The 22295-nt window shown below is 30.0% G+C and overlaps 3 protein-coding genes across 3 annotated transcripts; 2 read left to right on the top strand and 1 right to left on the bottom strand.

Moving 5' to 3' along the window:
- On the top strand, positions 1-982 carry LOC114381452 (ethylene-responsive transcription factor ERF017-like). Its single transcript, XM_028340717.1, has one exon. It carries the CDS (start codon positions 77-79, stop codon positions 674-676), a length of 600 nt encoding a protein of 199 aa, XP_028196518.1. The 5' UTR covers positions 1-76; the 3' UTR covers positions 677-982.
- Positions 983-1475: 493 nt separating this feature from the next.
- Positions 1476-5591, bottom strand: LOC114381000 (beta-galactosidase 15-like). Its single transcript, XM_028340162.1, has 17 exons — positions 5408-5591; positions 5117-5325; positions 4945-5011; positions 4751-4843; positions 4514-4657; positions 4330-4418; positions 4099-4204; positions 3920-4007; positions 3706-3824; positions 3447-3608; positions 3175-3368; positions 2978-3081; positions 2774-2883; positions 2442-2675; positions 2128-2342; positions 1760-2036; positions 1476-1678 (listed from the first exon to the last, which is right to left on the bottom strand). Exons 1-17 carry the CDS (start codon positions 5570-5572, stop codon positions 1571-1573), a joined length of 2484 nt encoding a protein of 827 aa, XP_028195963.1. The 5' UTR covers positions 5573-5591; the 3' UTR covers positions 1476-1570.
- Positions 5592-20848: 15257 nt separating this feature from the next.
- LOC114382527 (FCS-Like Zinc finger 13-like) lies at positions 20849-22107 on the top strand. The gene is made up of 2 exons (XM_028342007.1): positions 20849-21553; positions 21715-22107. Exons 1-2 carry the CDS (start codon positions 20988-20990, stop codon positions 21872-21874), a joined length of 726 nt encoding a protein of 241 aa, XP_028197808.1. The 5' UTR covers positions 20849-20987; the 3' UTR covers positions 21875-22107.
- The last annotated feature ends 188 nt before the right edge of the window (positions 22108-22295 follow it).

Here is a 22295-nt window from a genome sequence, read left to right as displayed (position 1 = left end):
AAGTTTTCAGTTCTCACAAATAAATAAAAAAAATTGTTTTCGTGTGGAAACAAAAAAACAATACAAAAACAAACATATGATGGTGAAGCCGAGTAGCGAAAAGCCAGAGGAGCATAGGGATTCCAAGTACTACAAAGGGGTCCGAAAGAGAAAATGGGGCAAATGGGTATCCGAAATAAGACTACCCAACAGCCGTCAGAGGATTTGGTTGGGATCCTACGACACCCCCGAGAAGGCCGCGCGTGCCTTCGACGCCGCAATGTTCTGCTTACGTGGCCGCAACGCCAAGTTCAATTTCCCCGACAACCCTCCCGACATCGCCGGCGGGGAATCCATGACGCCGTCACAGATTCAGGTCGCCGCCGCACAATTCGCCAACTCTGGGCCCCACGAGGGACATTCGGGTCGACCCGAACATTCTCCCATGCAATCTCTATCGCCTTCTGTTTCAGAAGGGACCGTTCTAACGGACAGTGACGTCACCACACTTAACGGTTCGCTAACGGATTTGTTCACTCCCGTTGGGTCGAGTGGTTACGCATCCGATTACGGGATTTTCCCCGGTGTTGATGATTTCAGTGGCGGTTTTTATGTGCCGGAAATGCTGAACTTTAATTATGGAGAAGAAAACGGGGAAGGGTTCATAGTTGATGAGTCTTTCTTGTGGAATTTTTGAGGGGCAATCAAATCCAGTATTAACCGGCAAAACCGGTCACGGTTGCGGATAGTTTTATTGTTTCCGGAACCGTGGCAATGACCCGGGTTTGGATTGGTTATTTTTTAGACGACCAAACCTATAACCAAGAAACTATGATATCCATGCAACTGTAGCACCAAAAGTAATGCAATTTGTCCAGATAGTTGTGATTTCTTTTTTTTAAACAAGATATTTGTAATTTGTAAAGCTCTTATAACAGATATTGTGAAAAAAATAATTTCTGATTCATTCGATAATGAAAATATCAGTTTCTCCGTCGCCAAATACTAATTGTTATTTTTTTAGATTATTTTTTATTCTATGATCACTTTTATAAATAAAAGGTGAATTATTTTTATGACAAATATTAAACGCATCGGTTAACAAGGGTTTTTTTATTTATTAAAACAAGTGCTATTAATCTAATTTTAATAAAAGAATGTCAAATTAGACTATGTTTTACTTTTTTAAAAGCTTAATGTAGCTTAAAACACTTAAATATCATTAACTAAATTTGTTTCAAATAATTATAATGTTATAATACATTAATAACATCATTAGACGAGATTTTATTAGTACACTTTTGTTAGATGGATTTCAACATGCATATTTTATTCTTGTTATTCGGTAATAATTGTCTGTTTATGCCTTTTAATTCTCAATATTATTATTTTATATTTATCGAATATATCAATAGTAGAAAGACCATGGCTTAGATAAATTCCAAGAGCAAAATAACAAAAGGCAATTTAAATTTTATTAGTTCTGGTAACCAGTGATAACTGCTGGGCCCTAATCTAAACTTTATTGCAACGAGGGCCTGAACCTAAGAAATCTACCCATAAATTGCCCTTTGTTTTATCTTCTAAAGTCCTAACAGACTGCCTCCACTGCAAGTCTCTTAGCAACATTTCCACAAGCCGTTGGACCAAATGTCTTCTCTGAAACATCAAATGAACATGCTTGCTTGCCAACGCATGCCTACAGAAGTTATTAACTCAAACCATTATCATGCTAATAATAATCTTAAAGAAAATAAGACACTAAGAGACTCTTAATTACCTTTTGCACGATGGACAGTGCGTTACTCTTGCTCTCGCAACTGCCATTGGTGAATGCTCCACACACTCCTTCTGGATCACCAAAACTTGCAAACTTAATAGCGGAGATTTTACGACCTTGGCAAGACAACTCCAAGGTCTTGTTCTCGTATGCATTTGCACATACAGTGCCAACAACAACGGTTTGGAAATTCACTTGTGATGGGTTCCCACCCAACTCCGCAAACAAAACCAAATTATTTGCACCATCTTTAAGATAAGAGCGAGGGACATGGTACCTGAATAATTTACAGCATAAAACATAAATTAAAATAAATAATTTATAAACACAAGAAATGATAGTGTAATATGTGTAAAAGTAAATCCAACCATCTTTGTGTTGGCTTCCCACAATTTGTAACACATTTTGAGTCAGTATATTCTCCACGATAATCACAAGGCTCATCACTACAACCATCTTCTTCCGCATTGTAACTAGGCCAGATACGTCCAATGTTTTGACCATTCACCCAAGCATAGCCTTTGCCCATTCCTTGCAAGTCCACCACAACAGGGTCTGTCCCCAGAGGAGCATTGAAAGTAGTCTTCCAATTATAAACACATTAAATTAGTTTTTAACTTGAAATTAAAAGATCATAACAATTGAAAACATTATTGAAAGAAAATGAAGATTATTTAATTACCTTGTACCAAGTCAACATCCTGTCTGTGGGTAACTTCTCAGATTCCCATTTGTTTGGAGCAGCGAAGGGTGAGTCATCACTAAAGAGTTTGTGGTCCCAACCATGCAACCCTACCTTGTATGACCATTTGTTTGAGGATAAATTCTTAATGATGGTTTCATCACCTTTTACACTGACCAGCTCAATAGGCTCAACAAGACCGGCGTGCCATGTATCAAAGAATGCCCCGTAGTTCTATTTCACGAGATATAAGCATTGTTAATCAGTAAAATTGAAACAAAAATTTATTATTATATGCAAAATTAAATCATCAACGTCCATAGGTAAAGTACCTGAAGTCCAACAGTGACACTAAGCAAGCTTATAGTATTCGTTCCATGCTTCAACTTAATCTTCGGCTCAAATTTATCGTTGTGAATACCATATGTGGCCCAGTGGGAACCTATTCATCAAACAAGTGGAAATCTTGTTACTGAAAATTTGACACGAATAGAGTCGATACAATATTAATTTAGCATATGGTTCTAAAATGTTACCAATATGTTCTCCGTTGACGAATGCATGAATTACATGGCCGCTACCGTTAATCCTAAGAGTCATATTTTCACCCCAAACTGGATCATCGTGCTTGACATGAAGTCTGTCATAAAAGGAAAAAAAAAAATATGATCAACAGAACAAAGAGAAGCGAATGAATTTAATTAAAAACATAAAGTTAAGTGGAGGTGATTACTTTGTCATGTACCAAAGATAGTCACTAGCATCATTAGCCGCATCTTTTTGATCAAGAAGTCTGTTTGCAGAGACATTACTTTTACCATGAAGAGCATTATCAATATTCTCTGATCTCCACACCCACTTCAACGCTGTTGCCTCCTCTTCTGCCTTGCTATTTTCTTTAACCATTACAGAGGTCTGCACATTCACCTGATTGAAAAAAATTTAAATTATTAACATAACTATTGATCTTAGTGAATTAAACTTAGTATAGGATTTTTCTTTAACCTTGGCAGTGTTATACTCTTCGTGCTCACAATCAGGAAGAATGCTAACAGACCATGCTGGAACGGTATAGTTCTTTCCTCTAAATGTTAGAGTGGCATCAGTGGTGGTGTTGGTGCTGCTCAAGAAGCAGCTTGATGATCCATTTGTGGCATAAATAGTGGCCTTAAATTTGAAAGTATATTATAATAAGAACTTTTATTTTAATGAAGTATCAACACAAGTCATGGAATTTGTTAGTGGGTTTATACCATTAATTTACCTTAACAGAGTTGCCAAAATCAGTCTCGGACACGTTCCCACTAGTAAGAGTTTCCTCCATTGACTTCAAAACATTGTGAAGTTCTTTGAGGTGACCCCATTTTGGTTGGGCAATGTTGCCTGCAAATAAATATCAAAGGTTTATCCATAAGTTTTATATTCAATAAGAATAAATAAATAAATTTAATTCTAAACATTTAAATAAATTCAATTACCGTATTCATCGAGAGGAGCATCATAATCATATGATGTGGTAATATATGGACCCCCGGCTGTTCTATCGAAGTTAGTGCCACCATGATACTAAACCAAAAAATCGTATACATACATCTTAGTAAAAATTAATTAAGATCAGGGACATGACGATTAATAATTTGAACGGTGAATTTTTTACCATATAATAATTTTGGAATGTGCCTCCGGTTTGGAAAAATCTAGCCACAGCAAAAGCAACATCTTCAGCAGTTCTGTGTGGATCTCTGCCACCCCAATTCTTGAACCTTAAATAATTCACCCAAAAAATAAAGGCACAAATTTAATATCTATTAATAAAAATATGAAGCTAAAACTGTTTTTTCTTTTAAAAAATGAAGATTTAAATACGAGTTAAGAACATTAGACATACCAGCCTACCCAATTTTCGGTCCACATTTTAGGACTGCTAGGATTATTAGGTTCAAAGTTGTCACAATAAAAACCATTGCAAGTATTGATCTAGCATATAAAAAAATGTAAAATGATCAGATTCACATAATAATTATATATCCATATATATATATATATATATAGATAGATATACACACACATACCATAGACTGAGGAGCATCGGACTCCTGGCACATGATCCATGGAACCCCAACGTTCAAGGACTCTGCCATGTTCGCGCACCAATTCATGTAAGCTTTTCCAGCATCTCCATAATGTGAAATTACGTTACCATATTCATTTTCGATCTAAAAATTATTGACCAATTTGTTAGTAAATATTTTTTTAAGAAATAAAATTCAATGAACCATTCATAAGGAGATCGGAAAAAAATTAAGTACCTGAGTAAGAATTATGGGACCACCTTGAGAAGCAAAAAGTTTCTCTTTTTTTACCATATCCACGATCAAAGTAGTGAAATTTTGCATTTCATTCTTAATTCCAAAATTAAAACAAAAGTCAGTAATAATATATTTTGGAAAAACATATAAAAAGCTCAACAATATAATACAAATGAGAAAAAAATAAGCATTACCATGTACACACTATTGGCAGTCCTAATCTCGACATCAGGTAGATTGTGAACCCAAACAGGAATCCCTCTAAAAGTAGCCACACAAAATAATTGAAAATTTTATAAGACTACTCATGATAAAAAAAATATTATAGCATGCATTAAAACAAAACAAAAGGATGATTAAATGTACCCATAATTCCATTCGGCACAAACATATGGACCAATGCGAAGAACACCATAAAGTCCAGACTCTTGAATGGTCTTGAGAAATCTGATGATATCATTATTGCCAGAAAAATCATACACACGACGTGAAGGTTCATGTGCATTCCAGAAAACATATGTTTCAATTGCATCTAATCCTCCTTCTTTGGCTTTTTGGATTAACTCGGGCCACATCTATGATTAAATTGACCAAAATTAGAGTCGACAATCTTTTTGGGTGACTAATTAGTGTCGAGAAATAAATGAGTATATTTACCTCAGGGGTGCTTCTAGGATAATGGATTGATCCAGATAAGAGCACTCTACGCTTACCATCAATTATGATAGCCCTTCCATCATGAGAGACTTCAACAGCATTGGAGCCGATGAAGGACAAAATAACAAAGCAAAACCAGACGGACAGAGAGAGAAAGTTCATCATAGTGAAAGACTCGGATAGAAAAGAAAGAAAGCAATGTGATCTAATCTCTGAATTGTACTTCTTTATTTATAGATACTGAGAAGAGTGAAGAGTAGTGTAGTTCAAAATTGTTAGTTTCATTCCAAGATATTCTGTTAAGATCATAACAAAAGAATCTTACTCAAACAGACTTGTATTCGTAGAAACAGCATGGTTAACTAATTTCATATCTTAACACATTCTTCCGTTATTCTTTACCGGGAGAGAGGACAGTATCCATTTCAAGATTCAATCTGTCAAGATCTTAATCAAAGAAAAGAATCTTTTCTTTTGGAGGCAGTTCAAAGTTGTTTTTAATTCAAGATGTCTTTTCCTAGAACCCAGTCTAATGTTATTTGGAGACTGATTGGGTTGGCCCACAGAACTGTACTCATTAGTTACATTATTTTCTAATTAGTTTTATTTTAAAAAAGTAATTTATTTAAAATTGTAGTTGTTGCTGTGCACAAGGTAAACATTTATTTATGTGTAATTATAGTTCATAAAAAATATTTTAAAATTAAAAATTAAATATAATTAAAATTCATAATAAATGAATGTTTTTAAATAAATATATTATATTTTAAATTTATAATAAACAAGTTAAAGTGTGTTATAGGATTATTTTTAAATTGAAATAGACAAAGATTTAAGAAGAAGAAAAAATATGTAGGAACAAAAGGAGAGTGATTTAGATGATGAAAATACATGTTTAACTATTATTTGCATAGTAATACATGAAATGCACTTTTTAATAAGAAAAAAAATGTTAAAAGATATAATTAAAATAAATACACAAAGGATTTTAATTTACAAGGATAATAATAAATTAAACATGATTTAAACAAATAAACATATATTTTTATTTTATAATAAGCTTAAAAGCCCGCAATTAAAACAATCCTGAGGAGTAAAGTTTACACAGATGAGATTTTCTATGAAAATTGAAATAGAAGGAGATATATAATTATATAATTACTACCATAATGATGATAAGATTTTGTTTAATGATAAACATTTGTCATCTGAAAAATATGATGTAAGAGTGGTTTGTTGTCTCTAACTACAAATAATATTATGATATAAGTTTAATGATATTTATAATAGTTACTTTAAAAAATTAATAAATTATTTTAGATAAATGATAGTGTAGATATTTTCACACTAAGATGTTTATTAAATTTTTATTATTTATAAGCTCATTCCAACTAATTATACATATGTTTACCAGATTAATTGATTAAAATAAGATAAAAGTATTAAATACTATCAACTATTGTAACTTTGTAAGAAGTAACTGTTAAATGATTTTTTATATTTTTTAATTTCAATATGATAAAAAATAATATTACTTCATCTCTTCCTAAATTTTGGTTTTTTTTAGTATTTGATTTTTTTTTTTCAAAACTTTGGATGCCTTAACAATAAAAAAAATTCAGTTTGATACAAGGGATTAATCTCCAAGAATCAAAATTTAAATAAAAAAAGATCCAATGATGTTTCAAAAATATTTGTTAAAAAAATATACTTTAAAAAATAATTACTTTAAAACTCCAATATGTAGTTGTATTTTTTTCCAACCATAACTTACATGTCTCCTAGAAGAAAACTATACTTGTTAATATTAATTCTTGATGAAATTTGGGGTTAATATGGAAATTTTTAAAACGATAAATGAGAATATTACTTCTTGTATTACTCCTAGAAGAAAACTATAATTCTTAATATTACTTCTTGTAGACACAATTATAGATTGGAGTAAGTTATAAATAAATTGTTGAAAATAATATGGAAGTTTTTAAAACAATAAATTAGAAGATTTTAGCATAAATTTATACAATTAAATGTTTCTTAGTTTACTCTTTTTATAGACTTATCTTATTATAAATTTGAACTATGTTTTAACCAAGAGCATTTTAACATTTCTATGAGTTATTCTAGAGTGAAACAAAATTAATTAACACCACTAGATATCAAAGTTTAACACTTATAATAAATTTATGTGAGACTAATATTGATTAGAAAACTAGATAATTAATCATCTTTAATAATATTTTTGTTCGTGATCAATCACATTCTTTTATTCACAAACTCATAACAAAATCTTTTTTAAAATATCTGAATTCATTTTCACCAAGACCAACAACATATTAATAAATATTTACATTGGGATTTTACATTTGAGTATTTAAATTACTTTATCACTCCAATGCCATTTTTTCAGGCAATGCAATATACATTAGCTGTTCATGCAATATATACCTTTTGTTTTAAATAATGTGTACTAATGTAATTTAATCATTTTATTTTGTCTTGGGCTATAACTATTTTTTGTTGGAAAATAATCCATTGTTAAAGTTAATTAGGTACATTTAAAACATTGTGAACCTAATTTTTAAGGATTAAAACAAAAACTATATTGAAGAAAAGAATGTGTACTAATGTGATTTAATCATTTTATTTTGTCTTGGGCTATAACTATTTTTCTTTTTGTGGAAAATAATCCATTGTTAAAGTTAATTAGGTACATTTAAAACATTGTGAACATAATTTTTAAGGACTAAAACCAAATCTATATTAAAGAAAAGAAAATATATAAACTAACCAAATCAATTACGTATTAGGTTATGACGATTTTACTTTGCTAATTCATTCACCTAAAATTATCATAACGTATTAGTTTGTAATGTAATTACGTATTTGTTATCGCATAAATACCTTTGCAATAATTCTATTTTGCGTGCTTATGCTCCTAATGGTAGTTCCTATATTTGGAAGTCCATTGTCAAAACTGTAAATGAGCCGAAGGAGGGTTTTATCATAAGAATAGGCAAGGGGAAAGTTTCCTTTTGGTTCGATAGGTGGCTATGGCAAGCCCATTTGTCTGACTTGGTAAATTATGTTAATATCCAAGATTCTCATTTAATGGTTCATTATGTTTTTAATGATGTTAATTGGAACTTTTCGATGCTGGCTGAGGATTGTAAGGAATGCATGCGCAATATCCTTGTGAATGATTCTTTGGATGATGAAGTTCCTCCTCTTGAATCTATACTGTCAGGTCTGCTTATTACATCTGATACCCGAACTGATTCTTGGCCGTGGCTTTGGTCCTTCTCACTTCCAACAGTGGCTAGCTCTCCATAACAGCTTGCCAACTAACTAACGTTTTCAGTGTTTTTTGACACATTTCTTTGGATGTGTGGAGAAGCCCCGGAGTCCATTTTATATCTCTTGCGTGATTGTGATAAGACTCAGCAAGTTTGGAATGCAATGTCTTGGTATCGCACGTCAGACTTTGATATTTCTGACTCCTCGATCTTCTTGGATTCGTAAGAATATTACTAGTGATCATGGCATTCTTTTTGGCGTGATTTGCTGGTTTTGTCAAATTAAACGTAGATGGGAGCTCTCTCGGTAATCCTAGTGCGTCAGGCTTTGCTGGAGTGCTTCGAGATTGATTCTATCGGTCAGTGGATTATTGGTTTCTCGGGCTATTGTGGATTTACTACGAACCTTCATGCGGAGCTCTTGGCAATCTTGCATGGTCTTCAAATTGCTTGGAGTAGAGGTCTCAAGAAAATTAATTATTTGAGTCTGATGCTCTGTTGGCTTTGGATCTTGTTTTTGATGATAACCTCAGATTTCATCCTTATCACTTTGTCATCAACAAAATTCGTCAGTTCAGTCACTTTGATTGGGAGGTTGTCTTCAAGCACACTTATAGAGAAGGCAATAAAGTTGCAGATTGCCTTGCGAAAAATGGAGCTTCAATCAATCAACATTTGCTCCTTTGGTCTTCTTGCCCTCATTAATGTTGTTTGTTTGAGTGATGTTATGGGTATAGTTGAGTTTAGATAATTTCTTGTTTTGCTTCTCCTTTCTTTGCTTTCTCCTATATATAAAATAAACTAAAATTATCAACCAACTAATATTTTAGGTTATGCATGGTTTACAATAAATGTTTACTTCTTATATAATTTATTTATTTGAGAATAAGAAATGACATATCACTCAATAATAATAATAATAATTTTTTTTTAAAAAAAATCTGTAATTCAAGATAAGAACTTATTATGATGGGTCTAGTACTAGGAGTATAGATAGTTTATATAATATGTTATTGATTCGAATATAATTGAGCTCGATTTTCTTAAATAAGATTTCGAGTTTAATCTTTTATATGAAAAAAATGTAATATAAAAAAAAATTATAATTAAAGGTAGTTAGTCAAATCTTCCTCTAAATATTAGTTGATGATATTAATCATTAACAGCTTGCATTCACTCTTGTTTTAAGACTCTTCTCTCGTGAAGTGATAGACTTTACTTTCCTAACATACATCTGGTATATATCTTTTTATATTTTTAATAATACTAATTAAATTATTTAAGTATAATTAAATATCATAAACTAGTTTTTTTTTAATTTAAATACACACCTAATATGTATCCGATATATTTCATTATACTTAATTTTAACATTAACTTAATTGCTTAACATGTTATAAGTGGATATCAAAACTAATTTTAAATAAGCATATTGTCTAGTCAATTCCTTTAGAGTACTTTTGGATAGAAAATTTTAACTGAGTAAAGTAATATATTAGAGAATTTAAAGTTCTTTAATCTAAAATTCATTGTTTGAATGGTTTTTATGAAGAATTTAAATTTTTAGAATTTTAAAATAGAATTTTAAACAACTAATAATGTGAAATTTTAATTTTCTTCTAAAACGTGAAAAATTAAAATTCTCTCATACCTTTCTCTCCCCTAGCTTGCTTCAGCCGCAAAAAGAACATTGACCTGTGTGTTATAACCAGTTTTGGAACCATCACCAACGTCACTCTTCATTAACCTTCTTTCACACCCGTCGGCGCCACTGTCGCCACCGTCACTTTCCATGGCCGCTTCGATATCCTCTCCAAATCTGCAACCTTCCTCCACCATGGTTCTCTGGCGGTGATCCCGAATGCCTTCGTCATGTCCCTTTTCGGACCGTAGGGACAAATTGTTGGCAGACTCGTCTTCGAGAGGCTCCTTGCCACGGACACGGTGTTCATGACTGTCGCGTCGTTCAACAACCTGTCGTATCATCGGCTTTTGTTAGAGGAGGACGTGTTGAACAACTTTGGCTGCAACAGAGACGCGCAGTCTCCAAGGAATTTCCGATGGCAACGTGGAGAGTGGGGCACATTCCAGTTGAGTCGTGTATGTATGGTTGTCACCTCCCTTCGGATGTGATTTGGGTACCCCTAAAGAAATTTAATTTTGAAAATGGAAAATTTTCGATTGATGTATTTCAAATTCTTAAAATTTAAAATTCTTTAGAATTTTAAATTGTCTCATCTTGTGATTTTTGTTTTTAATATATGGGAATCATAAAGAACATACAGAAAAAAAAAATATATATTTTGTGACTTTTGGTTGCAAAGACAACAATAAATTTTAACACAAAACTTAAAGTAATTATCTAAATCTCTTCCCTATTAATTTGGTTCTAATTTTATCTATGTTAATAAAGATTTTTCTACCACCAAAAAGATTTAACTCAGTTAGTTAAAGTGTGTAAGAATTATTGTAAACTTTCTATATGTTTGATCCTTAGATAAGAAAAATAATTTTTTTTACCGTTAAAAATTGATTTCCTATCAATATGTTCAAAAATGCATTAAAATGTATTATCATATAATTTTTAATGATATATTTTTTTTAATGTTTTAATGATAAACTTAAGTACAATGTTTTAGGTATTTTCTATGTTCTTAAATTAAAATTGAAGTTTCACCATAGAATTCAACGTTGACTTTAAATACTTATTTTTTTGTGAGTACCGGGTTGAAAATTCTTTTTTAATTAAATAACAAGACGAAAAATATTTAAAGAATTACATCTATGTATTATTTTATTAACAATAAAAATTATGATAAATAAATTATTATTAACGTTTTTCTAAAAGATATTAGAATGTCAATTATTTCTAAAATCAAAATTGTACTTGCATATCCAAATTCATTGGGTCCAACTCATTGTTATGTGTGGCGCACAAACAGCCCAATACCTCTTGCCTTAATTTTGGAGTGTTAGATAAACTTTCCAGCTGCTGCTTCTTGCACCCCTTTCAGAATTTTTTTTTTTTTTTTTATCTTTTGAATTGATCATTCTAAAAGCCAAACTCTATAATCAATCTTAAAAAGGGATGCATGAAACAATAGCCAAGCTCCAAAAGAATTACGCCCAATTAACATCTCGTAAGTGATAACAACATATTTGCAAACTTGGGTGGTATTAGAGGCTTTACGGTGTATATCATAGGGGTGTAAGCACTTGATTGAGTTAAATTTAATCTAATTTTCAATCCAACACAATTAAATGTAATTAGGTGAATTTTCTTTTTTTAGCAATCTAACCCTAACTGACCTTAATTGGGTCGGTCAAAGGGTTGTGCAATTAAAAAAAAAATTGAATTCTTTAAAAGAATTATTTGTCAGTTCTTAGTATTCATTGCTTCATTTTTTTACCACTCACATGCAATCATTAGAATGAGTTAATATCAGAATCAAAATAAATTGTTGCAACTTGCAAGTGAATGAGGATTGTTTAGGATTTTTTTATTACTCACAATCTCTCACATATGACACGTACAAAAAAAAATAATTATTATTTTTTACTATATATTTATTAATTTATTATGTAGGTAGATTTAAAACTTGTAAACTTATTATCCAATTTATTTTTAATTGGATGCATTAAAAAAACCCAACTCAATCCAATAACACAACCACTTATAATCATGTTAAAAATGTAATTGACCTGAATTGAATCGAATCGATTTATATTTATTGGTTAAACACAACCATTTATCATCGTCATCCCTGGTATAATGTAATTTTTTGCTACATTCTCTTCATTCATTTTTTTTTTAATCAAGTTACGGTGTGCTTGAAAATTAAAATATGTACATTAATTCACTATAAGAGAGAAATTAGAGTTGAATGTACATTTAAAAATGTATAAAATAAACACATTCTTAATAATTCATTTTGTTATTATCCATTATCCCGTGTCTTTGTAAAAACTAAACTAATTAACTAAACGTAACCTAACTCTCTGGTATCTGTTCAAACATGCTTAATTGACTTATCCATTATCCAGACACACGATTTCTACCTTTTAGTTGTTGTTTTCATTTGTCACTTAATCTTTCTTAAGAAAATAAATTGTTTCCTTTCAAATTTAATTCTCTATTTTTTTAATTTAAATTTCACCATCTAAGTTTTACATATATTTTTTTTCTTTTTTTTTCAAAAGAGGCTAAGTTGATAAAATAATAAAGTATGATTACATCAAAGAAAGCAATGTATGTAACTATTGTCCCAGTTGTTATGGATTTCGTTAGATTTGTTTTGAATTAAAAATTCACCATTTGCATGTACCTCTAATCCCAAAAAAAAAAAAAGAATGTTGTTGATAAATTATAATATGAATGCTCTGAATGAAACGATCACTTGCTTAACAAACCAATGAATTGAAACTCAAATAGAGTTGCACGGAATCGTATAAAAGCAATATATATAAATCTTTATCAAGTTGGATTTTCAGATAAATTAGGTAAGATCATACCGATCAAAATAAGTTAGAATTCTAAATGGATCACGACGTATATGACTTCCTTGAACTTCATCTGAGAATAAAATAATATATCTTTTAAAGAGTATCATACATTTGTGGACCGTAAACTTGGCTGGTCTTGCTATTTGTTATATTCCTTTCTATATCTTTACCATTAGAATATATACTTTATATTACAAAAATTTCATTTGACAATTATGCTAAATCATTTGTTGGCCATATGTAGGTAGAACTAATTAAAAAAGTGAATGCAATATAAATTTAAAAAAAAAAAGAAAAATGATTAAACGATACGTATAAAATCATGACAGCGTTATAATTAGGATAAGAGTCATTTTTTTTAAAAAAAAATTATTAATATTCAAGAATGTAAGACCAGTTAGTTATATAAAGATAATAGTGTATTCCTGCATCAAAAGGGTCCACAAATTAAATAAACAATGTTAAGCTTAACGATGAGCACATTCACAACTGTTCACCTATATTTTATATGTTGGGTTAATTTGGATGCTGCAACATGAACAAAGAATGTAGGAGAGCTAATGCGCACTGTGTAAATGAGTTTGTTGATTCTTTTTGTTTTAGTGTTTTGTAAATCAGAGCATGTTAAACATCTTATGGTAATTGAGACATCTACAGTTGTAGTTAATAAAATTATATTTGCTTTATAAAACAATGGCACCACAAAATTATGCTAGTGTTTTAATTATTGGTGGTACAACTTAATTTCCTTTATCTATTCATTGACTGTTTTGTATATTTTCATTTGGTTAATAATATTAAAGAATTTGGACCTTCTCATTAATAAATCATATGACACTGTCCCATTATAGAAGATTAAATTCTTTGTTTGGATGTGTTGCACACCAACCGTTTATAGGCAAAGATCATTGGTATTGCATTTAGTAATACCATATATATGTGTTGTTGCAACTCTCCAGGATCCTAGTTGTGAGGGTTAATTTCATGATAACATGTATACATTGCTGAGCTTTTAGCTATATTTCATGGATTGAACAAGGCATGGAATAAAGGCCACAAGAAAGTGATTTGACATTGATCTCATTGAATGTGTTGCTAGTTGACTACAGATGTTTTGCCCATCTTTTGGGCTTATTTTTTTTCTCCCTCTTCTCATCTATCAAACAAAAATAAGCAGAATATTAACAAAACATTTTTGTTAGCACATTCTTTCTAATAAATATTTTTCTATTCATTAAAATATATTAAAAACTATAAAATTAAGAGAGATTTTCGATTAGAAATAGTGCTTTTTTTTATGGATTAAGGTAGGTCTTCTCTCTAAAATAACAACAATAACACCAAAGGAAGCTTAAATAGTGTGTTAATAATAATAATAATTTTTTAAAACTTTTAACACAAATATGTATATGTATGGTAAGTTGTTCATTGAGAAAAAAAATAGATTTTAGTAAAACCAAGCTTGATCATCCATTGATTAAATTAGATAGAGTTCTTAAAATAGTTTCTCAATTAAGTAGGAAAAGAATGATAGAGAATACTAAGAGAATGCTTACTAAACAATTAAGGAGAAAAGTAAAAACACTTAATTTAAACTGATTCACTCAATATAAGTTGCATTCAGTTCTCGTTTACACAAAAGTAAAAGTAAAGTATTTTGATTTGTTACTCTCGACTATAAAAGTATTTTTAATATTACTTCTTACACTTTTTTAGACTCCTCCTAAATCTAAGAAAACACTAAGTCACTTCTGACCTTCACAAACAGTAGTTTGAATGAATACAAATATTCAATAACACTCAACAAGTGAATAAACAATAAAGTTCAAATACAAGATAACTTTTTTTAACAAAGAATAAACAAATAAAAGCTTTAAATCAGTCATCCAGTGATTTCAATAGAGTTTTGCTTCAGAAATATTCTCGTTTTCTCGTAATAATTTTTGTCTTTCTTCTTTGTCGATAGAGACTGTCTTTTATAGACTTTAGTGAAAGATCCATTAAGAGATCAATGTTAATTTCTTGAAAAAACCGTTGTCTCATAATGGGAGATGAGGCTACATGACATTCGCTAATTTGCGAGGATATACATAAAATTATAAACAACATGTGTTCTTTGTCCTCTTCAAAAGCGACCCATGAACAATATTTTGTGAAGACCTTCTATTTTTTTTTTATTCTATCATTTCCTTAAATTCAAATGTTAACAATTCAGATATAGAGAGACAAACTTAAAATCCAAGAGAAAGAATAGGTGCACTTCCCTTTTTCACTATCACAACCTTTTCAAACTGTATTGATCATTTTGAACAAGTACTTGAGTCTTAAACTGATGGGAAGCATGTGGTAACAATACATAGTGTATAACACTCTTTTTATCACAAATGGACGCTCTTGATAAGTCCTTTAATAATATTGATCTTGTCCATTTGTTATAAACTCGTTAAAATATTAATAATTTATATTTATTGTTAATCATTAAAATCCAAGGTAGATGTGAAAAGTGATTGTCCAAACCTAATACTTTCCATTTTCTTTATAAATATAAATATATGTTTTGGGACATATGCTAGTGAATTTTTTTTATACTTAGTCTATATACTTACCATCATGTTTAAACAAGGAGAGGAAGATCCTTTCCTATAATTGATATTATTTTAGGAACATTCAAAGGAAATCAAAAGATTGCAAGAGCATTCTAAAAAATCAAGAGAACATGAAGAATAATGACTTCAAGAAGTAAATGCCATTCACCTTGTCTGGATGTTTTGGTGTCATAAATCATGCAACTATTATTCATGATGAGAGAGTTATTTATTCATTATGTATGAAATTTTTTTAAAAAAATATTAATTCATTCATTATGAAATAAATATTATTTTGGTGTCTTGTTCAAGAATTGAAAATATTAAATTATAGTAAAAATTAAGGTAAGACTCTAATGTTATTTTCTTTGAAATATGTATTATTAATATTTTATTATAATGTGTATGCACACTGTAATAAAATATTTAGTAGATTCTTAAGATTTAAGACATCATTTCTTTAATTATTTTTCTAAAAAAAATTTAAGATTAACCTTTATATATGTGTGCATGCATTTACATGAACCTATCATATTTAATAGAATTTTTAGTGAGTGTTTGATAGAATGAAATGAAATGAAAATTTTAAATTAAAATAAACTATAAAAGTGTTAGTCTTATTTCATTTTACTTAATTTTTGTTTTCTTTCACCTCTACCAAACTTAAGATTATGGTCTAAGACACCATCTTTTATTTAACTATGTTTCTAGAAAAAGAAAAAAACTCAAAATTAACCTTTATAAATAAAGATCACGTATCTTTTAAGATGTTATTTGACCTTTTTTATTTTTTATTGAGAGAAAACAGCATTAATGTTTACTATATTTTTTTACTAGTAACATTGACTATATAAATAAGTAATAATATTATTTTAATAAAATTTTAATTTTAAGTGTATAAAATTAAATCGTCAAATTTTATTTTTCTTATCATATTCTCACTATATTTGTGGACACATTCTTCACGTATATATAAAAAAGGTAAATTTGTTTTCTTATTGTACTTACATGTTTTATATGCAGTACTAAATACTCGTATTATTTTAATTAAAGCTAATTTTTAGTTTCTCAATATTAACCCGACAAAGTTATGTTTAACTTTTGAGAGGAAGGTTGAAGAAAGAAGAAGAAAAAAAAAATTGAAAGGAAGGAAAATTCTTTGGGAGGAGTTTTTCAATACTTTTCTTGTGCTAAACCAGCCAGTGTAAGAAGCACACGTATGCACTGACACGTGACATGGGCCCCGGACATTATTGGTTTTGTAATAAAATCCGTTCCGTTCCGTTCTTTCTTTTTGTTTTTGGTCAAGAAAAGCTCCTTTATTTCAGTTGCCTCTCTGTATTGTGGGCCATCTCTTTATTGCTTCCACCTCCTTTATTGATATTCCACAACACTTCAATCACCAAATTACCCCTTTCCATTCAATCAATTACACTCTATCCTTAAAAATAAAATAAAATTCCTTAAAAAATAAAATGAAATATTATACGAATCTTAAATTGACTAGACTTTATTTTAAGTACAGATATAATAAATGGGTTAGCTGAATTGGATAACATCATAAACAATCCAGATATAATAGCAGAGCGTATGTTATTTTAACTTGTACAAAAGATATTTTTTGTTAAAATTGTTAGATAGATTATTTAATTCAATTAATTTTAAAACATAATCATCCTTTGTAGTTTAGTAAAAATTTAAAAAATTGAATTTAATCATCTATGGCAAATTAAGTATTAAATGATACACATACACGCACCTTTTTAACTGACATTCAATTCTCCAACACCAACGGATAAAATAGCAACGATTATATCCAAATAGATTCAATTAATGATCATAATACTGATTTTTTTAAAGATTATTCTCTTCAAATACTTCTCCCTATATCGACAGCACATTTTAGGCCTTATTCATAGGCATTGGCATGATTTGATAATAAATAACATTATTTTGTTTATTTATTTCAAATATATAAATTAAATTAATATTTGTCCAATTGAATGAGATGAGATATTGTTGATGAAGCGGTAGTGAAACCAACCTATAGGATCGTAATTAAGGACACCTTGATGCTCAACTCAACAAAATTTTAAACATAGTAAGGTGGGATAGAAATTTATATACTAATAGAAAACAACAAACACTAAAAAACAAAATTGCAATGAGTGTTTTGTTGAAACAGAGAGTATGAAGTGGCGGAAATATTTATAAGAAAACGATAGACTATCTCAGGGATATAAATGTAATTTGGCAGCGATAAGTACGTTTATGTTCGGAGTGGGCTCACCCAGGTCGCTTTCGACATTTCACAGTCAGTGGGCCCAGTACACAGTACACGTTGCTTCCATCCAACGGTGCAGATACCTTGGAGTCCTTACCAATAAGGATGATTTTGGGAAACTAAATACCAATGTGAAATTGTTGAATTTGGATGGCGTCATTCAAAAATACCAATGTAAAATTGTCCACAGAGTATTTTATTAATACGGGTTATTCGAGTTACCTTGAATTTGGATGAGGTCATTCAATAACTTGTTATCTGCCATAGGTGTTTTATTGGTTTGGTGGTGTCATCCTCAATAATTTCACTCCATCCTAATCATTCTTAGTTTGGTAATATCATCCTCATGATTTCACTCAGTTATTTTTAATAATAATTAAATAATTTTGATAATTATTTTAAGTAAATGCAGTCATCAAGGACATGATACAACTAATTATCTACAAAATTGACATGAGTTTACCATGAATGGAAAAAATAACATTTCATCTAAATTCTCATTATAATTATAATGCATTTCAATTTAACTTAAATTTTGTTACAAATATTTTTTTTCGCTATTTAATAGAAAAAACTATCCATAAATAAAAACACATGATCAAATAAAATCATTTAAAGACCAACAATTTATAAAAATAAAAATAACATTTAAGATTAATTAAAGTCACTTAAATTAAAATTATTAAAATATAAAATCACTTAAATTATTTAATTATTAAAATTACATATTAAAAACATTAGAACTAGTGACGTTCGTTAATGTGGTATCATCGAGATAACAAAGTTGTTGATTAACATCACTTAAATTCTACGTGACTTGAATCACTCAGGTTGATACATACTTTGTGGATATTTAGTTTTCTAAAATCATTCTTATTGGTCAATTTCTTGATAATGACACTCGAGCATTTCTTTGGTCAAAACAAAATTTGCCAATAAAATAATAAAAGCAAATAAAAATTATGTTTATTATTTAATAAAGGAAAAATATAAGATTTTTTTCAAAGTCTTCGAAATTTTATCTCCTCAGATAAAACGAAAATATAAAAATGATTGAAGTACTAACATATTTATTGCCTAGTTATCATTATAAAAAATGATATAATTATGTTTTTCATTTTTAATAAAATAAAACAAAATTAGTCATTTTTCTTCTAATTTAAATAATGAAAAATTTATTTTATATATATATATATATATATGTGTGTGTGTGTGTCTATAGAACAGTAATGTCTTATTTGGTTATTCCAATATTATGGAAAAAAAAAAGCTGCAGCCCATAACACTTTTTAGATGAAGAACCTCTTTTATTCTTTTGAGGGAAGATGAAGTGACTTTTTTTGTTTTACATATATGTAATTTGAAATTGAAAATGTAATAAAATATATCCGTTGAGAATTGAGAGGAAGGTTGTATATTTTATTGGCTAAATTACAAATTTAGTTTTTTTATTTGTTTCAGAATTTGATTTTAGTCTCCTTATAATTTAATTTATGGATTTAGTCCTCTTATTTTATGTAATTTTGTTATTTCAATCCTCGACGTTGACTAATACTTGATAACGTTGATCGTCATGTTAATTTCGTGTACCTAATTAATGTCAACTTCCGATAAAATCGCGACACATGACGGTCAAAGCAAGTAATTAACTGCTAATGTCTAATTTCGGAGTTATGGATTGAGATAATAAAATTGCAAAAAATTGGAGGACTAAATTCGTAAATTAAATTATAGGGACCAAAATCGATTTCTAAGACCAAATTTACAATTTAACCTATTTTATTTACAAATAACTTCAATCGACATTATAATTAAAAAATATTAAATTTATCTTTGTATTTGTTTCATGATAGATTTCTTAGGGTTTGAAGTTGTCAATCTACACCATAAGAGTATATGTAATCTCTTCCATCTTTTAGGTCTAATATAAATTATATAATAATATTATATTTGGGTTGAATAATTTGGTATCCAAGTTAATGAGCTTTAGATAGGTCAATCCAATAAAAATCAAAGGATACATCGTCCCTTAGTTTCAAGCGTTGCGACACAACGAAGCTAAATATGTAAAGACCTCAGTTTAAGGACCATAAGAGAATATATAATCTCTCAACCTCAAGTATTGCAGTGCAAAAAGATTAAATATGTACATACTTCAATTAAAAAAACGACCGATAAGACATCAAAGAGTATAATATTTTATTTTATTTTTCTGATTTCATATGTGTTAAACTGATAATATCTTGTTTTTTTAAACAATAATATTTTAAGTAACAACCCAAGAATAAGTCTATCACAATAAACACAATCGAAATCAAATAAATACCGACACTAATAGTATAATATTTATTTTAAGCACATGATTATTTCAATTAACTATTCTACATCAGTAAGTTCAACATGTTCTACATATTTGACCGTGCAATCACATAGCCTCTATTAAACTACTAACGTTTATATTTCCTATTCCCGAACCGTATCTCAATAATTGAAAATGACAAATTTTTTCAAGAACCTGGCCCACTGACAAGCGACCTAGATAGTAGTACCACATTATTAAGGAAAAATAATCACAAGAAAAGAATCGGTTCAAGCTGGAAAAAGTAAAATAAAATCAAATGAATTAGATTATGACACCACCTGTTGAATAAAATAATAGAGCATGAAATAAAATAAATAAAAAATCAATTGTTGGGTATTTCTCTAGCAATCATCACCCACAAAATATCAAACAAAACCAGGGGCTTAGGCCCAACCACTCCATGAATTAATAATAATACCCCTAAGATGGCTTTATAGTTGGTCTTATAAAGACACCTACCCACAACATCCCCTTTCTCCAATTCCTCACTCACTAACATAACAACCTTTTTTCTCCTTCACATTCTCCATTCCACAACATCAAGGTTCTGATCATGTCGGGGAAGAGGCCCCGGCCAATGATCGGAAAGTTGTCGGAGTTGTTGGTCTCGAGAGGCCGCACGGTGGCACTTTTGGACACCACTGGAAGCCCAAGAGGCCCATTAGACATGAAGATGATGCAATCACCAAGAGGCTTAAAAAATTATGATCTTGGTGGCGTTGGTCTTGGAATTGTGGTGGCTCTTGATAAATCCAATAACGAGGTTGCTGCACGTGAAGTTTTGCCCAAACACACCGTTTGCACCTCCAATTTGAACCGGTCCGGCCCAATTCCGGTTCACTACACCAAAAACCCAGATGAATTTGATGTCGAGGAATACACCTATGTGACATGCCGCGTACCTAACAAAACGTTCACCAAGGTATACTATGATGGTGGTGAAGGTGATATTATTCGGAGACAAAACAACAACAACAACAAAAACAACGTTGTAGTTCTCAGAAGAACCGAACCACAACCTTTGATTGAGCCCGAATCATCGTACCCCACATCGAGTTTTCTCAGTTCATGTCACTTATGTGGAAAGAAACTCCACGGCAAAGACATATACATGTACAGGTATTGTATTAACTCAACCCAAAACTTTTTATTGTTTAATTAATTAAATTTTAGAAAAGTCATCCAAGCACAATTTCAAAATGTGGATAGACATTAAATTACGTTTCATTTTAGATTTATGAATAAAAGTTTAATAACTGGTGTGTCGTTTTGCACCACAGAGGAGAGAAAGCGTTTTGTAGCCCTGAGTGTCGTTCGAGTCAAATAACGATGGACGAAAGGAAGGAACGGTGTAGGTCAGAAGCTTCAAGGTCTGTGGAAATGTCAAGTTCGCCATATACAAGGGAGCAAATATTTTCAACTGGGATTCTTGCGCTTTAGCGTCACTCTCTGGGTGCGGAAATAAATTAATTAACCAGAGATTGATGATGCTACTACGTACATACATAATAATATACGGCTATACTATTATTCAAGACAGCTTGATTTGAAACAAAAACAAAAGTTTTGATCGGCTAAAGGGGTAGATATTCTGATGTATTTTTTGTTTTATCAAGAAGCCAAAGAGTTATGAATTTTCAGATCTCAGTTGCACAGATTAAGTTTGTTCTGTTTCCGAGTTTTCTCTCTCTGGTTAAAATACAGACTAAAGCTTCAATTTCCTAATTAGAAATTACATGAATAATTGTATTAATCCTTCCAATATTTGGACCACCAAATTAGATATCCAAATGTTTGAAACTTTAAATGATAGTCATATTTCATCATTAAATTGTCTCTTAAATTATAGCCGATGTTTAAT

Source organism: Glycine soja, chromosome 13 (genome assembly GCF_004193775.1).
Source record: "Glycine soja cultivar W05 chromosome 13, ASM419377v2, whole genome shotgun sequence".
Taxonomy (NCBI): Eukaryota; Viridiplantae; Streptophyta; class Magnoliopsida; order Fabales; family Fabaceae; genus Glycine; species Glycine soja.
This window is presented reverse-complemented; position numbering and strand designations above follow the sequence as displayed.

Excerpts from the sequence above, each read along its gene's own strand:
- LOC114381452 (XM_028340717.1), top strand. The coding sequence starts at position 77 with ATGATGGTGAAGCCGAGTAGCGAAAAGCCAGAGGAGCATAGGGATTCC.
- LOC114381000 (XM_028340162.1), bottom strand. The coding sequence starts at position 5,572 with ATGATGAACTTTCTCTCTCTGTCCGTCTGGTTTTGCTTTGTTATTTTG. Across the intron at positions 5,326-5,407 it reads ATCCTAGAAGCACCCCTGAG|ATGTGGCCCGAGTTAATCCA; the intron begins GTAAATATACTC and ends ATTTAATCATAG. Across the intron at positions 4,844-4,944 it reads CTGCCAATAGTGTGTACATG|AATGAAATGCAAAATTTCAC; the intron begins GTAATGCTTATT and ends TTTGGAATTAAG.
- LOC114382527 (XM_028342007.1), top strand. The coding sequence starts at position 20,988 with ATGTCGGGGAAGAGGCCCCGGCCAATGATCGGAAAGTTGTCGGAGTTG. Across the intron at positions 21,554-21,714 it reads AAAGACATATACATGTACAG|AGGAGAGAAAGCGTTTTGTA; the intron begins GTATTGTATTAA and ends TTTGCACCACAG.